The following is a 17,854-nucleotide window of genomic DNA, read 5'->3' as shown; positions in this document are numbered from 1 at the left end:
ATCTCCTATTAATGACCCATAGTTACCGAGGGCCATAGGAACGCAGGAGCGGAATTAGGCCATTGGGCCCTTCGAGCCTGCTCCACCATTCAATACGATCATGGCCGATCTGTTTCTGGTCTCGACCCCACTTTCCTGTCTGCCGCGCATAGGCCTTGACTCCCTTGCCGATAAAAATCTGTCTAACACGGCTTTGAATGAATTCAAAGACCCAACATCCACTACTTTCTGGGGAAGGGAACTCCACGCACCGACGACCCTTTGGGTGAAAAATAATCTCCTCATCTCTGTCTTAAAATGGAGACCTCTATCTTTGATCCATGCCCCTAGCTTTGGCCACAACAGGAAACATCCTCCGGGTATCCGCCATATCAAGACCCCTTAGGAATTTACATGCTTCGATAAGATCACCTTTCATTCTTCTAAACACCAATGGGAATTTCTGAATTCATCCGGGATTCCGGTTGGATTTATTGAAGACGAATATATTTGAAATCCTGCAGATGTAGTCATCTTCCCCTCCGTCTGCCAAAATAAACCACTTCGTCATTTTAAAGACCTCGATCAGGTCACCCCTCAAACTGCCTCCATTTTAGAAAAAAGAGCTCCAGCCGGTTCATTGTTTGCTGACAGATATAAGCTCTCAGCTCTGATATCACTCGTGTGAAACATTAACTGCAGCTTTCCCAGTGCCTCTGTATTCTTTCTAGAATATGCAGAACTGTGTTCTGTGCTCCAAGTGTGGCCTAACTCAGGCACTGGTATTGGGTAAAAACATTTCTTGCGTGCGTGAAGGCAATTTGGCCTGTAATAAACAGGAAAACCGCAGAGAGCTGTCTACCTCGGCATCATTTTCCAACCCCTTTCGTGGACCTATGAATAAACACAGAACGTCATTCATCTGCACCTTGCACGTCTCCTTCACACCGAGAGAACGAGAGCGAGTTCTCAGTGAGTTTCGGGTCGGGGATCAGAGTCTGACTGGCTGAAGTCAGGGAAAATGAGCTTCCTCGCTGTGTGTGCATTGTCCCATCTCTTCCATGGTGAGATATCTTAACACGTTCAGATAGAGTGGAGAAGGGATTGGATAGAGTAAATAAGGAGAAACTGGCAGGAAGGCCTAAAATCAGAGGGACACAGATTGAATAGGATCGGCCAGAAAACCAGAGGAGGAGATGAGAAGATTTTTCTTTAACTAAGCGAGTTGTTGTGATCTGGAAAGCTCTGCTTGAAAAGGCGGTGGAAACAGATTCAATAGGAGCTTTCAAAAGGTGAATTGGATAAATACTTGAAAGGGAAACATTTGCAGGGATATGGGAGAAGGAGCGGGGGGGAGAGTGGTGCCTAAGTGCATAGATCTCTCAAAGTGCCAGCACTCTGAAGGGCCGAATGTCCTCCACCTGCGCTGAGCGGTTCTATAAGATGAAATTCAGTTATCAAGTTGTATGTACAAATAGAGCGAATGTCGTCAACAACGTGGAAAAAGTGCATCCGTCAGGATCAATGGATGGAATTGATTCGAAATGTAACCTCTCCTGGGATAAAAGGTGTGAGTTGGCTCCATTGACACTATTGGCGATTGAGGAGAGGACAGAGTTTCAAGCAGGTAGTTAGAGTAAGTTATAATTGCTTGAACAAAATAAAGCGCCCAAAACAGGCGGAGAAGAACAGGAAACGAAGGGTGGATGAGAGAAAATAAAAAAAGTTGGTAATTTCAGAGTTGAAGCAGCTCTTTGAATGTATTAACATCACACAGTTCCCAAGTGTGAACCCCAGTGATTAAACCAGATTTACTGCTGAATGAATTCCTACTGGGCCCTTGGAAAGACAGGGATAAAAACGCGCGAACAATCCATTGCGTGAGATTTTTCGATATGGGCTATTTTTAAAAAATGTTTGTGCCTCCTCCCTATCGGGGTGAATTCGCCGGAGGCTGGTCTCAGGAGAGAGGGTGTGCGGATGCGGGGTGATGGGCTGCACCATAACCTGAGGTAACTCTTGTTTATTTCTCTCTTGCTCAGTTATTGTGTCTCAGTCTGTCTTGTCCCAGTCTCCGCCGGTACAGACACTCCCTGCGGGGAGTCCCGCTAAACTGAGCTGCCACACGGAGAGACCAGTAGTTGGCTACGTCTTCTGGTACAGACAGTCGGATCGAAACGGCATGAAGTTGTTTTACAGAGCGCACAAGGTCCTCCCAGCTGTGGGGAGGGTTTCCAGCGAGATTTCTGAAAAAGAGGGTTATTCTTCACTGCTCATTGAAGATACCCGGAGAAATGATTCTGGAATGTATTACTGTGCCATCCGCAATTACACAAGCATGGCCCAAACATTCGGAAATGGCTCCCAGTTAGTGATAACAGGTAAATTTATTAATTATTCCATTGAATTGGGCCCTTCTACGGCAAATAAAAGTCTCTAGTTTCAGCTGTTAATGGGGTTTTTGTTCCATTTGCCAGATTTAGAGGGCTCCACCACCCTATTCCTCCTCACCCCGCCGGAGGATGAGATCCATTCGATGGAAAGGGTCCCGTTGTTGTGTTTGATCAGAGGCTTGTCCCCCGATTCCTTCCCCGTCCGCTGGAATGTTTCCGGGCGGGTTACTGAGGCACAGACCGATCCCGGGACAATTGAGACGGACGGGACCTACACCATCAGGAGTTACACCAGCCTCTCGGCGGAAACTTGGAGCAGCGGCGCTCTCTGTACTTGCGCCGTTCAAATCAACTCCAGTGAAAATCTTCTCAGTGCAAGTGTCTCATCTCAGAGAGGTAGCTATTAACAGTGACAGTTTACCCATCTATTTAATGCTGACGGCAGGCTTTGCAATTTTGAAAATTAGAATTGTCTATCTTTTCGTGTGTGTCCATGTATCATCATTTTATCATTGAACTATCAAAGGTCTCTCAATCGTTCAGACTTTAGTTTTCTGAAATTTTAACTCCACCTGTTCTCTCTACCCCAGAGAGTTATGGATGTTCAGTCACTAAGATAGATTTTTGTACACTAAGGGAACAAGTGTTGCGGACAGCGCGGGAATGTAAAGTTGATGTACAAGATTAGCCATGGCCTTATTGAATGGCGCATCAGCTTTGAGGGACCGAATGGCCTCTTGCTCGGATTTTTTGTGTTGTTTCTGTCTAGGCATATTGACATGGTTGCATGCTGCTTGATGATTCATCAGTGTGTAAAATTGAAAGGTGTGATTACATTCCCAGTATACTACTTTGTCTCACCATGCTGTGCACAGTTATCCATTCATCTCTCTATCTACTTAACATTCACAATATTTCTGTCCGCCTCAGTTAAACAGTGAGGTATAAGACATTTTCTGTATCTGTCTGTCTATCTGTTCATCTTTCTATCTATTTCTCTCTATCTCTCTCTCTCTCTCTTAATCAATAAATCTATTTCTGTGCTAGTGCAGTTTAACATATCTGGCCCATCTGCCTGTCTGTTTGTCTGTCTGACTCTGTCCTTCTCTCTCTCTCTGACCTCCTCTCACTCTCCAACTGCATCTCTTTGTCTCTGTCTCTCTCTGTCGTTCTCCCTGTTTGTGTGTCGCTTTCTGTCTGTCTCGTTCTCTGCCCTAATGATTTATTTATTGTTTCCTCTATTTACCTATCACACTCCCCCTCTGATTACCTTGAATATCTCTACCGTACTGAAATGGTGCGGCAAAAGGCATCTATGTCCATTTATCTCTCTACTGAGCTCACTCACGCTCTCTCCACACCTCTCTCCCAGTCTTTCTCTCTGCTTATTCCTGCCACTATCTCTTGCCCCTAACTCTGTCTCGAAATCTCTTGCTCTATTTCTATCCTTTTCTTTAAACAGTTCTGTTTACGTTGTCAGCTCTATCTATCTATCTATCTATCTATCTATCTATCTATCTATCTATCTATCTATCTATCTATCTATCTATCTATCTATCTATCTATCTATCTATCTATCTATCTATCTATCTATCTATCTATCTATCTATCTATCTATCTATCTATCTATCTATCTATCTATCTATCTATCTATCTATCTATCTATCTATCTATCTATCTATCTATCTATCTATCTATCTATCTATCTATCTATCTATCTATCTATCTATCTATCTATCTATCTATCTATCTATCTATCTATCTATCTATCTATCTATCTATCTATCTATCTATCTATCTATCTATCTATCTATCTATCTATCTATCTATCTATCTATCTATCTATCTATCTATCTATCTATCTATCTATCTATCTATCTATCTATCTATCTATCTATCTATCTATCTATCTATCTATCTATCTATCTATCTATCTATCTATCTATCCATCTACCCATCTATCTATCAGTCTATCTCTCTGTCTGTCTGTCTATTTATCTATCTTCATCTGTCTGTACCCCAACTCCCTCTATTTCTCCGATTTGAACGGTATTCCATAAAACCTCTTCTCTCTGTCTCTGTCTCTCTCTCTGTTTCTGTTTCTATCTCCCTTTCATTATATATGTCTCTATCTAACGATTTATCTCTGTATTTCTACCCTAGTCAATCTGTTTTATATCATATATCTGCTTTCTCGGTCAATCGCTCTCCAACTTTCTCTATCTTATTACTTTTGTCCTGTTTAATCAGTATAAAATCTCTGCTCTCTCTTGCTATCCATCTCTGCATCTATCTACCTCTCTCTTTCTCCATTGCTCCTCTCTATTTCTATCTCTTTCTATTCGTGTCCTGTTTCAATATGGTTCTATCAGATCTCTGCTCTATTTCAGGATGATGAAGTTTGCAAAAAATCTATTTCCGTTTTCGGTTGATATCAAATATGTAAATTGACAAAATTTATCTTGTTTAATTAATTCAACAAACTTCTTTAAATGGGAGTTTCATGTTTTTTTGTTGCAGATTCTCCACTATATACCACCTGCAGTGTCCCGCTTACCGGGGGTGTGTCGGCAGCGGCGCTTTTCCTTCTGGGGGTGATCCTTCTGGCCGGGAGAAGGAGCTGCAGGAACCGGAAGACAGGTAGCGATTGTTGGGAGACGCTGTAATTCCACCGCGCTCTCAATCCATCCATTTATCAATGGGTTATTGAGACTTTCAGCCGTTTCTTTGTGAAATGTAGCCATTTATGATCAGTTGAAATTTTACTTTCTAACAGGAAACATGAATAATGATGAGGAACTGACAGATTCCAGAAAACAAAGAGAGAACAAAGAGGTAAATGAAAGGAATTGTTTCTGGCACTACGTGTGGATGCTTTTCACCTACTTTTAATTCAAGTTTTATATTTCATAGCTAATGTTATATGAGCCTGGACAGCTTTGCCAAGTGAGCACCACAGGGTGGCAGAAACAAGGCTTCAATCCCTCGTGTGCAGAAGATTAAGGGGTGATGTTACTGAGGGTTTTAAGATGGTTAATGGATCCGATAGGGTCAATGGAGATAAACTATTTCCCCCTGGTGAGGTTGGGAAGGGTGGAATCGAGAACAAGGGGCAGGGCGCTATAATTAGAGCAGCACGTTCAGGGATGGCATCAGGAAGCAATTCGTCACTCAAAAGCCAGTGTAAATCTGGAACTCTCTCTCCTCAAAAGCTGTTGAGGCTGCGGGATCAATTGGAAATGTCAAAACTGAGACTGACAGATATTTGTTGTGTAAGGGGATTAGAGATTATGGAACCAAACTGGGTGGATGGAAGTTATGATACAGATCCGCCATGATCTAATTGAATAGACTGAAGGGGCTGAATGGCCTCTTCCAAACCCTATAATGATGGTGCTGGTTATTTAAATAGATTCTGTTTTTACTTTTTCTCCACAGACACTTTATGCCCGATTGGCCTTTAAAGGGGATGCCACACTGTGTTTGGAAAGGAAAGAGGGGGAGCGCTCACAGTCTGCTTCCCGAACATGACGTGCTGTAGAAAGTTTCCTCTGATCACAGAAAAGTCTGAAATTCCAATCGGCGCAAATTCAGGCCAATTCTCTGTGCAATTTTGGGATTTTGCCCAAAGCGGAGACTGATTTTTCTCTTAATGCTCGCTGTTCGAACGATCAAATATCGAATTCTAGCTTCTCCAGGTTTCTGTGATCTCGCATTAGTGTTTTTATTCGAATTCTGCATTATTATACAGTATGTGAGCGAGACACTATTCAAATAGATTTTACAATGTATCTGTGCTCGAGTTACCCAGATATTAAAACAGAATTGAAAACCAATGACGGCTCTGTGATTCGATTTACTTTTCCATTCAGGCCAGACGCGCTGAGGTACCTCTGAGGTCAAGATGCAAACACATTTATAGAGCGAATGTAAACAGGATAGAATTAGGGTTAAGGACCGAAGGGTACTGGATCGGGATTTAGGCTGCATTGATATGGAAGCTGCAGTATTAATGGACCCCAAGCCTTCATTGGTTGTGTCTTGGGAGGGAACAGTGTTACAATTACTCTAGAAGGAAGATTATTTACAATTCATCCGCCCTCTTGATAATACAGTTGAGTGGATTTTACCGGCTAAATTCTCTGGCTCGAAGACACTTAAAGCACAGGAAGAGGCCATTCTGCCCGTCACGCCCGTGCCAGCTCTTTGAATGCGCACTTTAGTACCACACCATATCAGTCTCATGGTCCTAAGAATTAGTCTTCTTGTAGCACACCGCCCATTAAATGTTACTGTCTATCCTGCACATCCCTTCGGCTGTGACTGAAGTGCCTTGCTGGCCATTTTAATAATTCACAAACGTGAACACAATTCGCTCCTCACATTAGAATATCAGTCAAAAGCGTGGGTGAATTTGAGCTGATGTTTCATTGAGATGATGTAATCTATTTCCATGACATCTTTAATTTCATCAATATTAAACGACTGGTCTGTAATCCCTTGGTGTGCTGTTTGCCGGATATTTTTGTTAGTGATTAAACTCTGATCTGCAGAACGTCTTATGATTCCCGTTCGTAACGATTTGAAACATTCCAAAATTAATACTGGCTTATTCTGCTGTAAAGACTCTTTCTGCGCAGAGATCTGGAAGTTTTTCGAGACACTTATGACAAGATGCACATGGAAAAGCGAAATGCAGTTCATCCGTCTGTAAAGGCTCTATCATCTTCAACCTGCAGGAGAGCGACTACTTCTTAAAAGAAAAGAAACTCATGGCATTCTCAACCGGCTCCGTATTGCCCCTATGCAGGGAGCCATTCTTAGTGCTGATCACTCTGTGCGTCATCGACACCCAAGCATCTGTCAAGTTAATATAATGACGCATTAATCCTGCAGGCACACTGGAGCCATTCAGTCCCTCTGTTTGGATCTGGCATTCGATATGATCATGGCTGATGTTAGGAAATTGAGATAGTTTAAGTAAATTATATGTATATTTAGGTTTAGGTTTAAGGTACACCTGTAAGTTTATATTATGTTTTTGTTCTATTTGTCGAATAAAATATGAAACTTGGCATCTAGTTTCATTTTTAAGTGGAGGGAGAATGCCTAAAGCTGTTTGTACACTTGCATTACTATAGGGTTTTATGACCCTTGAAGAGAAATTAAAGCAAACACAAGAGTAGAAACGAAACGGTGCTGTTCCACTGCAATAGGGGTCCAAGGAGGGTGGCTCTCGCACACATAAACTAATGGACAGATAAATACACACACACACACATACACACACAGAAACACACACACACACACACATACACACAGAGAAAGCAACCTTTTCTGTTCACCTGAAAGCAGCTGCAAGAGAGAGGCTAGATAGCAGAGGGACATTTAGCAAGGCCCAAGCAAAACTTGAAGCCAAGACTCCAGATAAGCAGACTACTGGGAGAAGGGACGGCAGAGAGCAGATTTTCCAAAAGAGCTGAACGTTCCTAAGGCCAAGGAGTAAGACAGAAATGGCAGAAAGTCCCAAGAAGAAGTTCTTGTCAAATGAAGGACAGGAAACTGAAAAAGGTCCTGCTACTTGAAGTTAAGAGTGAGAAGCTGAGGAAGGCTTCAAGCTTAAAGGGAAAAAAAATCAATAAGCAGATTAATGCGGGATAAGCTTATGAGGAACCGGAAATTCCAAGGAGACAGCTGATGGTCTGTAACACTTTACTATGTACATGTGAATCAGTGGCACACTGGTGACGACAGAGTCAGTGAAAGAGAGTGCGTGAATGGAATCTTGAATGTACATTGTGACCCTGGGGAGGGAAACGTTTTAAGGAAACTCGAAACACTTGCAGAAGGCGTCTGGGAAAAAGCGTCGGTTTGGAAGTAGGCTGGAAAGCGAGATCCTGGAGAGTGGAGATTGGAAACTCTCGTGTGAAGGACGGAGCTCAGTGAAAATGGTTGGCTCACGTTGTGACAAGCATCTTGTGGGGCTAGGGGGGTGGGGGGTGGGGTGGTCGGGGATGGTGGGGCGTATTGGAGGTGGGAATTGATGAGGCATCGATTGCACCTGTTTCAGGTGTGGGTCGGGTTGTGGTTGGAATTGATTGGATATGTGGATATGCTCGTTTTAACTGGCAAAGCTACCTAGGGAGTCACTGCAAGGAAGTTCTGCTCACGCTACCTCTAAACCTCAGCTCCTCAGGTGTAAAAAAGGGCAGCTGCCAGTGAGGGAGAAACACCATCAGGCACCCACTCTGCTGACACCGGGTAATGTGTTTGATGAACTCAATTACCCTACTCACATCTAAATTTGTGTATTCATAAAGTCAATAATTAATCTGTTCGGAGACTATTTGACAGGAAAGAGCTAATGAGTCATTCAGAGACAAAAATAAACTGGTTTGAAATATATAATAACGGATTCAAATACTTTAATGGTGATTTTGTGGATTTGAGCCGATTATCACACTCTGACACTGTTCATTGGTGTAATTTATTCTTCAAAACAAATCAGATAGAAAATCTTATAAAGGTTGCCTTAAAATTTAGTCATGGCTTATTCTGCGAGTGAATCTGATTCGCCGATATTGCCCTCATGCTAGATACCTGGATGATTCAGGATATCACAAAATGCGTGTTACTGGACAACAGGTTAAATGGTTTGCGCCGGGTCACGAAATTGTTGGTCCCGGTTTCGACGTTATAACTATTAGGAAAGATTGAACAGGCTGGGGGTCTTTCCCCTGGAAAAGTGGGGGCTGACGGGGTGACCTCATAGAAGTATTTAAAATTATGAACATATTCGATACGGCAGACGTAAAGAAGTTATTCCCACTTGTGGCAGAGAGACCAGTGGCCGAGGTGAATCGCATAGATGGGTTGAAGGGGAAATGAGGAAAAACACACGAGGGAGAAAGCAATAGAAGGATATGCTGATGAGGTGAGATGAAGAGGGGGTGGGAGGAGGATCGCGTGGAGTAGAAACACCGGCACAGAGCAGATGGCCGTTATTTCGCTGATCCACAGGAGTAATTCTGACACAAAGAGGCAGGCAGGAAGACAGATTCTGGGTGAAACAATTACTAACATATTAGCGTCATATTCTAGCTTTCTTCAATCTGGTGTGTTTTTATTGAAACCAGAATAAATTAATGTTGTCTCGGTGAATTAAACAGAACACTCGGAATGAGAGGCATTTCTACACTGCCCACGCAAGTGTCATAAGCGGTAATGTTGTTGAATTCAGCACCATTGCCTCTTGTCTGTAGGTTGCACCAGCCTGGACTGCGCACCGCCTGTGACGCGTGTTTACCTCGATCTGCAGCGTGTTACCCTTTGCAGGCAGAGTCGTGTGCGGTCTCCTAATCTGTAAACAGGAAACCCTCTGCTAAAACTTACACCGCGCTGATTTTTCCAGTGCGCTATTTTTAAACGTTGCACGTAATTTCCGTGAAATGTGCATTTTCACCACGTCTTCCGAACCCGGGGCCGAGAACAGAGACACCCGAGCGAAGAGACGGTGAAAATCTTAGAGCAACCGGCCCGGGATCCGAGACAGAGAGCTTTTTAATGCCCCGTGCGTTGCTGCGTCTGTTTCCAGGTTTGTGTCTTCTTCACTCCTCAGTCAGATTGGTTTAAGACCTGTAAGATAGCCAAGTGGAAAATTATCCCAATACCTATACTATATAACAGCTTCATGTTGAAGGACTGAATTTTGTCCATCTGATCAAAATCGATCACTTATCAACATTCTCCGACCTATAGGATGAGATGTAAAACCGACACCCTCTGTCTGCCCCTTTGGGATGGGCAGGGTCCCAGGGCCACTATTAGCAGAGGAACGGAGGGGTGGGGTGGGGGGAGAGAGGCTGCGGAATTTCCCCTCTGTGTCCCTGGGGCCAATATTTATCCCCAAAACAACATCATTGAAGTTACGATCTGGATCATAATCACGTTGTAATTTGTGGGTCTTGCTGTGCTCAGTTACAGCTGCTGCTTTTCCTACATGACAACAGAGACTAACTTCAAAAAAAGTCCTTTAGTGTCCCTGAAGCGCCTTTTTCCCTCTTGTTCCTGTTATTGTTTCAAATTTAACCCTCAACTTTTGACTCCATTCGCCTGCATTAACGAGAGGTTGGTATATGATATGTTTTACTGTTGTAGCCGATTCGCCATCGGAGGTATTTTACCTCTGCCTGCCATAGCAGAACCCATCGTGTTGGTTTTGTACCTCTCAGTTCCTGTATCTCAGGCAGTTTTGTGCCAGAATCCGGGGGTTCAGAGTATCTCGCTTGGAAGTACCTACACGGTGCATTTTGACACTTCTTAGTTAGCGGTGGTGGGGAAGAGGGGTGGGGCGGTGTTGAGGTGGGTGGGGGGGGGGGGGGGGGGGGGGGGGGGGTGGGGAGGTGGGGAAGGGTGGTGGGTGCCGGGGCCGAGATCTTTTATAAACGGAATCATTGGACGCATCTGCCACTATTTTACACCGTGACAGAATACAAATTTCCAACCGGGAGGTATTCGACAGAATTTAACCAGAATGGATACTATTTTTGAATATTGCGGATGCCCAGACCAGTGATTCGGGCATGTATTGCTCAGCGGGAAGTTCTTTACGTTTAGAAATGGTTCAAAATTGCTCATCGCTGATACAAACCACGGTCATTTTACATATTAAATCTTCCACAACCAGGAAGCTATGGCCAATAGTGATCCAAACTTAACGCCCGATCCCACCACGTTCTCCAATATTCGACCTTTTAACTCCGCCTCCAACTGAAATTCTCTCAATGTAAAGTGTCCCTCTGATGAGTTTGGTGAAGGGTGTGGGCCCCGATTCCTTTGCCGTCCGCTAGAATATTTCCGGGCGGGGTCCCCAGGGACAGAGCGATTCCAGGACAATCGAGCCGGACGGGACCTACCCCATCAGGTGTTACATAATTCTCTGGGGGAAATTGGAAGCAGCGGCGCTCTCTGTACTTGCGCCGTTCAAATCAACTCCAATGAAAATCCTTCAAGTGAAATTGTCTCATCTCAGAGAGGGAGCTGTTAACAGTTACCTCGTGCAATTAATGTGCGGCCTATTTGTTAGCAATATCGCTTTGTGTGTTAAAACTCCCACTTTCTATGTGTCCATTGATAATTTTCTGAGCCCTTACTTCACTTCCATGTATCTCAGCATTTCAGTGTTTAGCTTTCTCAATTTTAAGTCTACCTGTCTACTTGGGATAAAAACGTATGGAGAGAGATAAACTGTTTTGACACGTCAATGATCAAATGAAATCTTAATTTTCTGTTTATCAATTTCTCTCTAGATTCCTCTTTGTCATTACCTGTACTCCATAGAGCTTCCAGCACAGAAACAGTTCATTCGGTCCTTTGGTTCGGTGCTGTTGTTTTTGCTCCAAAATAACCTCCTCCTACCCTCTTTTCATCTCACCCCATCAACATATCCGTCTGTTCCTTTCTCCCTCATGTGTTTGTACAGCCCAATGGGAACGAGCTCCAAATTCTCACCGGCCTCTGGTTAAAGAGTTTTCTGTTGAATTCTGGATTGGATTTGTAAATGACTACCTGATATTGACGGCTTCTAGTTCTAGTTTCTCCCAAAAAGTGCTAATACCTTCTCTACGGCTGCCCGAAAATCCCCTTCGTATTCTTAAAGACTTTCATCAGGTCAGCCCACAGACTTCTCTTTTCTAGAAAAACAGGAGATAGACTATTCAAACTTTCCTGACTGTTATAACCTCTCGGTTTTGGTATCATTCCAGTAAACCTTTTCTTTTTTGCACCTTCCCCTGTGCTTCTCTATTTTTTAATGATATTGTGACCAGAATTCTTCACAGGACTCTAAGTGCGGTCCAGCTAAGTTTTGTAATAAGTTTATTGTCGCCTTTCTTCTTTTCAATGCTGCGTCTTTTTTTTAATTCACCATATTAACCTCATTCCCTTGTTTCAATTATTTTTGTGCCTGTACCTCAGAACCTTCTGCTCATCATTCCGATTTAAACTCTTATTTTCCCATGAGTATGTAGCCAAAACCCTATCACTAAATCTAATCCAAACCTCAATCCTTATCCATCCGAGCAAGACGGTCTCTATATAACGTTTCATCCAGGACAAAAGAAAAAGATCCATTGGATGACTATAAGATAATTATACTTTCACACGTGGCGGACAAACGCTTAGCAAAAAATATTATAAATCAATATGGTGAGAATTTCTAATTAAATAGGCTAATTAAGGCCAGCAACCACCGATTTGTGAAAGTGTAGTCATGCTTTACACATTTAATAGAGATTGCTCTTCTAGAAGTGTCCGAGTGGACAGTTAAACTGAATGCAGTAGATAGAACCTGTATGAATTTCCACAAGGTATTCATTTATTTGTGTTTTATGAAATTACCTATGTATCCCTCACTCGCACCCGGTTATCTTTATATCTATCTATCTATCTATCTATCTATCTATCTATCTATCTATCTATCTATCTATCTATCTATCTATCTATCTATCTATCTATCTATCTATCTATCTATCTATCTATCTATCTATCTATCTATCTATCTATCTATCTATCTATCTATCTATCTATCTATCTATCTATCTATCTATCTATCTATCTATCTATCTATCTATCTATCTATCTATCTATCTATCTATCTATCTATCTATCTATCTATCTGTCTATCTGTCTATCTGTCTGTCTGTCTGTCTGTCTGTCTGTCTGTCTGTCTATCTATCTATCTATCTATCTATCTATCTATCTATGGTTCTTGGGGCCGGGAGAAGGAGTTGCAGGAAATGAGGGAGTGATTATAGAGAGGCGCTCTAACTCCTCAGCGCTCTAAATGCGTTCATTAATCACTGGATTTTTGGCACTTTCAGCTGTTTCAATGTGAAATGTCGCTGTTTCAACTCCAATTACACTTCACTTTCTAAGCGGCAATATGGACAGTGATGCGCAACTGACACATTCCAGAGCTTGGGCACAAACCAAGTTGGTCTATGGATGGAACTGTTTCCTAACATGTGTAGATACATTTGACTGAATTTTAAACTAAGTTTTAAAATTCGTAGTTACTGTCATATGAGTCTAGGGGGTTTTGCATTGTGCATACTGCAAGATAACACTGTTTACGCGCCGCATTACTCTGCGCCAATAGATGAAAACATAGATACGAATTCAACTGAATATGACAAAATTGAGATTGATAAGTTTTTGTTGGTTAAAGTGTTATGAACGAAGGAGAGGAGATGGCATTAAGATACAGATCAGAAAGAAGTTTATTGAAAGGCAGAACTTGCCCGAAGGGCTGAATGGCCTCCCGGTGATGGTGTGGCTCACGATAACTGCTTGTGCTTCCTCTTACAGACTGTTTTTGCTCGGCTGGAGTTTGATGCGCATCCCACAGTCTGATTGCAAACGAAATTGAGAACTCAAGTTCTGCTTCCGGGCTATGACGTGTAGTGGAAAGCTTTCTCTCTTGTGTTCTTATTGGAGGAAAGTCTGGAGTTGTGACCTTTTCCAAGAGGCTGCCATCACAAATTCTGTTCCCGTTGAATTCATGTTTATCATCAGTAATGAGCAATGCAGCCCGCTGATTCGTCGCTACTGGAGAGTCTTCAAGTCTGACAGAACAGTCTCCATTTCAAGTCCAATTTTGCTCTCGGAAATTTTAGCTTTCTGTTCAGTTTTGATATGTTTTTGCTTTCTTGTGGTGGTGTGTTTAAGTTCATTGTGCATCTTTGCGTAGCGCTTCAGCAGGAATGAGCGAATCAGTGTCCAAGTTTACAATCCATTCATACATATTTGAAACTCAAGTATTGTATTTGGGAGTTCAGGCTGATTGATCCCTTAGTGCGGTTGTGCTTAGTGATTCGGCAATGGCAGGTTACAGGATATATTTATAGGCCACATGTGTGCGGTTTAAAAGTGGGAATAATTCTACAAGAACGATACCAGAACTGAGAAGTTATAATATCACTGAAGATTGAACAGACTGGGACCCTTTTCCCCACAAAAGGTAAGGCTGAGGGGTGACCTACTGGCATTGAGACGGAGAGAGAATGTTTCCATTTGTAGGCAGAGCTGAAGCAAAGGTCATGAACATTAGATATTCACTAATAATTCCAATTAAGAATACAGGAATTCTCCCAGGGGAAAGGGGAGAATGCAAAACTCGCAACCACAGCTAGTGGCCGAGGTAAATGGCTGAGATGCATTTAAGGGGGAAGCTGGATAAATATATTATCAATAAATCAATAGGAGCGTATGCTGAGGGGATATTGAGGGTGTGAGAGGAGCATCGTGTGGAGCACAAACACCAGCATAGAGCAAAGGGTCCGAATGGGCTGTTTCTGCTCTGAAAATAACGTTGAATTTTGCAAAGCAGAAAACATGAGCAGTGACTGAAAGCTGTTTGCTCTGAAGAGTTTGCATCAATAAAATAGTTTCTTCTTCGCACTAAAATAAAAAGTTAAAACTGAAAGTGGAATTCAAAGGACGTTTCACTGAGGTGATCTGATATTTTTGCGTCACACCGTCACTATTATAAACATTAAAAAGTAAGGTTTGAGACCACTGCTTTTTCAGATACATGTTACGACTTCAACCATTGTATTTCACTGAGCAAGAGAAATACCAGAGGGATGCTTGTCTCACTGGTCAATATATATATATATATGTACACATTTTTTTTTGTTTTGAAAACGAGGGGGAAACTTTTACGATTCTTATAGTAAAATATTTAAGAACATGAAGCAGTCTTACAATGTATTCCTCCCAACAAGACCTCGCTTTTCAGAATACACAAGTAACCTATTTCGAAGCAGCTCCCTTAGGAATTTTAATCGTAAAAATCCAATAATATTACCCAAGTCAAATACTGCTGCTACTTTAGTGCAGTGTACCACACGACTTCTCATTCCCTTCCAGTCTGCTGTGAGAATCCGAAGGAAGTTCAGAAACAGACTCCCTCCTGAAAGCAAAAACTTTTCTGTGTTTAAATCTGGCAGCTGCATCAAATTCCACATTTTCCTCGGCTCAGAGCTGGGCTCAGGGCATTCCCCCCACACAGCCATCTCAACTCAACTAAGCATTTCCCTTAAATATCATTTTCCCCCTTTCATCCTGAGCTCCATTGTCCTAAGCATCCCTTTAACTCAAATTTTCCAAACTAAAAAATCCTCCATGGCTCTCTATTGCCTCCACATCCGCGTCAAATAAAATTTAATAACCTTCCCTTGCTCATTTATGAAAGATTGGTAACTGATAAGACATGCCCTGACCTAACATCTCATTCAAAATTTAAAAAAACAACGGATTTGCTTATAATGCCAACATCACCAGAGCCTCTCATTATAAATACATGCATCCAGCTCCTTTGTATTTCACCTCTAAGCTCCCACAGGCAATCAGTCTTTACTAAATTTCCCCAGTTTAAATACCCATGGACACAAAGACACACACACACACAAACACACACACACAAACATCTTTCTTCATCGAATATCACCATGTCCCCAAAATATATAAAAACAACATTCATGTTCACTTCACGTACAAAACACCACCCATTCACCTTGTTTCCCGGCCCCTTGGTACACTTACACATCAACAGCTTTCTGAGGGAGAGAGATCCAGATTTCCACTCCACCTTCCACAGCACCTCTTGCTCCAAAACAAGCGATACTCACGTGACAACTCTGACATGTAGGGTTAAAGTTGAACATAAACCAGAAGGGGCTTTGTAAAAATGAAATGGAACAATCACAAGTTTCCTTAATCACTGCCCGTGTCTCTCTCTTGTTGTGCTCTAATTCAGTAAATGATAGAATACATAATATCTCAGAGAAAGAAACACAGCACTGAGAGCATCTTAACCCAGGACTGATATTGCTAGATTTGCAGAAATTGCAGTTTGAACCAAGTGACATTTAATTATAATTTAAGAATTAATCAACACAAACCTCTGGTGCATCTTTATAATCGAAGAATAATTTATTTTATTTACATACAGACATTTGTCAAGAAATGAACATCTTGTCAGTAACTCGACTAACATAATCAGCAGGCAAATTCCAGAGAAAATAAGGAAAGTCCTTAGTCTTTGCTCAATGTTTCTTTCACACTTCAGTTACACGATAGCGGTGGGATATCCTTAATAATATTCAAAACAACTTCTACATTTAACAAAATGAGCCAGTCTTTGCAAGCTCTGGCGAGTGCACAGGGAAAGATAACTGTTTCATGGGAGCCTCTTTGGCTCCATGTGTATTTCCAAAAGGCTATGGGTTTTTTGGCAAATCTTGTCACCTCCATAATTCATCAGAGAGCAAGAGGCCGGATTCTCATCTGCGACCCGCCTTCTTTTTTGATCTTTTATCCAATGCAGCCAAGTCCAGGGACGCGTAGAGAGGTCCGCCTTGTGCCTGGGAGACATATTAAACATTAACAGCGAAAAGTAGCTAAAAGATTTCACGCAGAGGGTGGTGGGAATTTGGAACTCACTGACTGAAAAGGTGGTAGAGGCAGAATCCCTTAAATAACATTTAAGAAGTATTTGGATATGCACTTGCGATGCCATGGCATACAAAGCTATGGACCTAGCACCTGGGAAATGGGAGTAGAATAGTTAGGTACTTGTTTGAACGGCACAGACTCGATGGGCAGAAGGGTCTTTTTCTGTGCTGTAGACCTCTACGATTCTCTGACTATGAGTCTCTGAGATAGGCAATATACCCACTCCCGTAACCGCGTTTCACACAATTATAGAATGATACAGCACAGAAGGTGCCCGTTGAGTCCATTGTGTCTGTGTCAACTATTTGAAAGAGCTATACAGTTAGTCCGGCTCGACACTTCTCTGCCCCCATATCGCCGCCATTATTTTCCCATTCCAATATTTTTCTAATCCCTTCCTGAAGTTTTCTGTTGGATTGGTTTTAATTGCCCTGTATATCAATTTGAGGAATGTTTTGCTTCATTTGTATGTCAAAAAATTGTCTGAATTGATGTTTTGTGGCCGAGCAACAGAATTTGTAAAGCAACTGGAACTGACCAAGGTTTAATCAGAAAACTGGGATGATGAGTCTATCAATTTGATTGGATTCCATTGGTGAATCCGATTACTTTATTTCGCCATGTGCCATCTACACAATTGAGTAGAGGCCACAGAATTCATCACATTGAGAAGAATGACGCAAACACAATCAAAAGACATGCGTTTATATAGCGCCTACCACGAACTGAAGAAGCCTCAGAACATTTGCATCCACTTTTTTGAAGTGTAGTCTCTGTTCTTAATGCAAGACGGCAACGAACTTACGCACAGTAAGATCTCTAAATAGCAATGAATTGATGAGCTAGATAATTTATTTTTTTAAGATGCTGGTTGAAAGATAAAATATGAAAACCAATACCGGAGAGAACCCCCAAATCCGGCACCTACCATCCCCCTAAGACCCCACCACTGTTCTTCTTTCCAT

The 17,854-nt window shown here is 42.1% G+C and overlaps 1 protein-coding gene and 1 long non-coding RNA gene across 2 annotated transcripts in view; both read left to right on the top strand.

The window, feature by feature from the left end:
- Positions 1-17,854, top strand: part of LOC144672171 (uncharacterized) — a 312,256-nt gene that overhangs the window by 203,044 nt on the left and 91,358 nt on the right. The gene's annotated exons all lie outside the window — the stretch shown is intronic.
- LOC144672218 (Ig heavy chain Mem5-like) lies at positions 929-6,208 on the top strand. The gene is made up of 6 exons (XM_078534032.1): positions 929-1,043; positions 2,022-2,360; positions 2,463-2,768; positions 4,893-5,012; positions 5,149-5,207; positions 5,811-6,208. The coding sequence occupies exons 1-6, from the start codon at positions 1,001-1,003 to the stop codon at positions 5,901-5,903; spliced, it is 960 nt and encodes a 319-aa protein (XP_078390158.1). The 5' UTR covers positions 929-1,000; the 3' UTR covers positions 5,904-6,208.

The sequence above is a fragment of the Cetorhinus maximus genome, chromosome 36, assembly GCF_964194155.1.
Source record: "Cetorhinus maximus chromosome 36, sCetMax3.hap1.1, whole genome shotgun sequence".
NCBI classification, from domain to species: domain Eukaryota; kingdom Metazoa; phylum Chordata; class Chondrichthyes; order Lamniformes; family Cetorhinidae; genus Cetorhinus; species Cetorhinus maximus.
This window is presented reverse-complemented; position numbering and strand designations above follow the sequence as displayed.

Bases quoted from the DNA above. Each gene is read 5' to 3' on its own strand.
- LOC144672218 (XM_078534032.1), top strand. From the start codon at position 1,001: ATGAGCTTCCTCGCTGTGTGTGCATTGTCCCATCTCTTCCATG. The intron at 2,769-4,892 runs GTAGCTATTAAC...TTTTTGTTGCAG, and splicing joins AAGTGTCTCATCTCAGAGAG to ATTCTCCACTATATACCACC. The intron at 5,208-5,810 runs GTAAATGAAAGG...TTTTCTCCACAG, and splicing joins AACAAAGAGAGAACAAAGAG to ACACTTTATGCCCGATTGGC.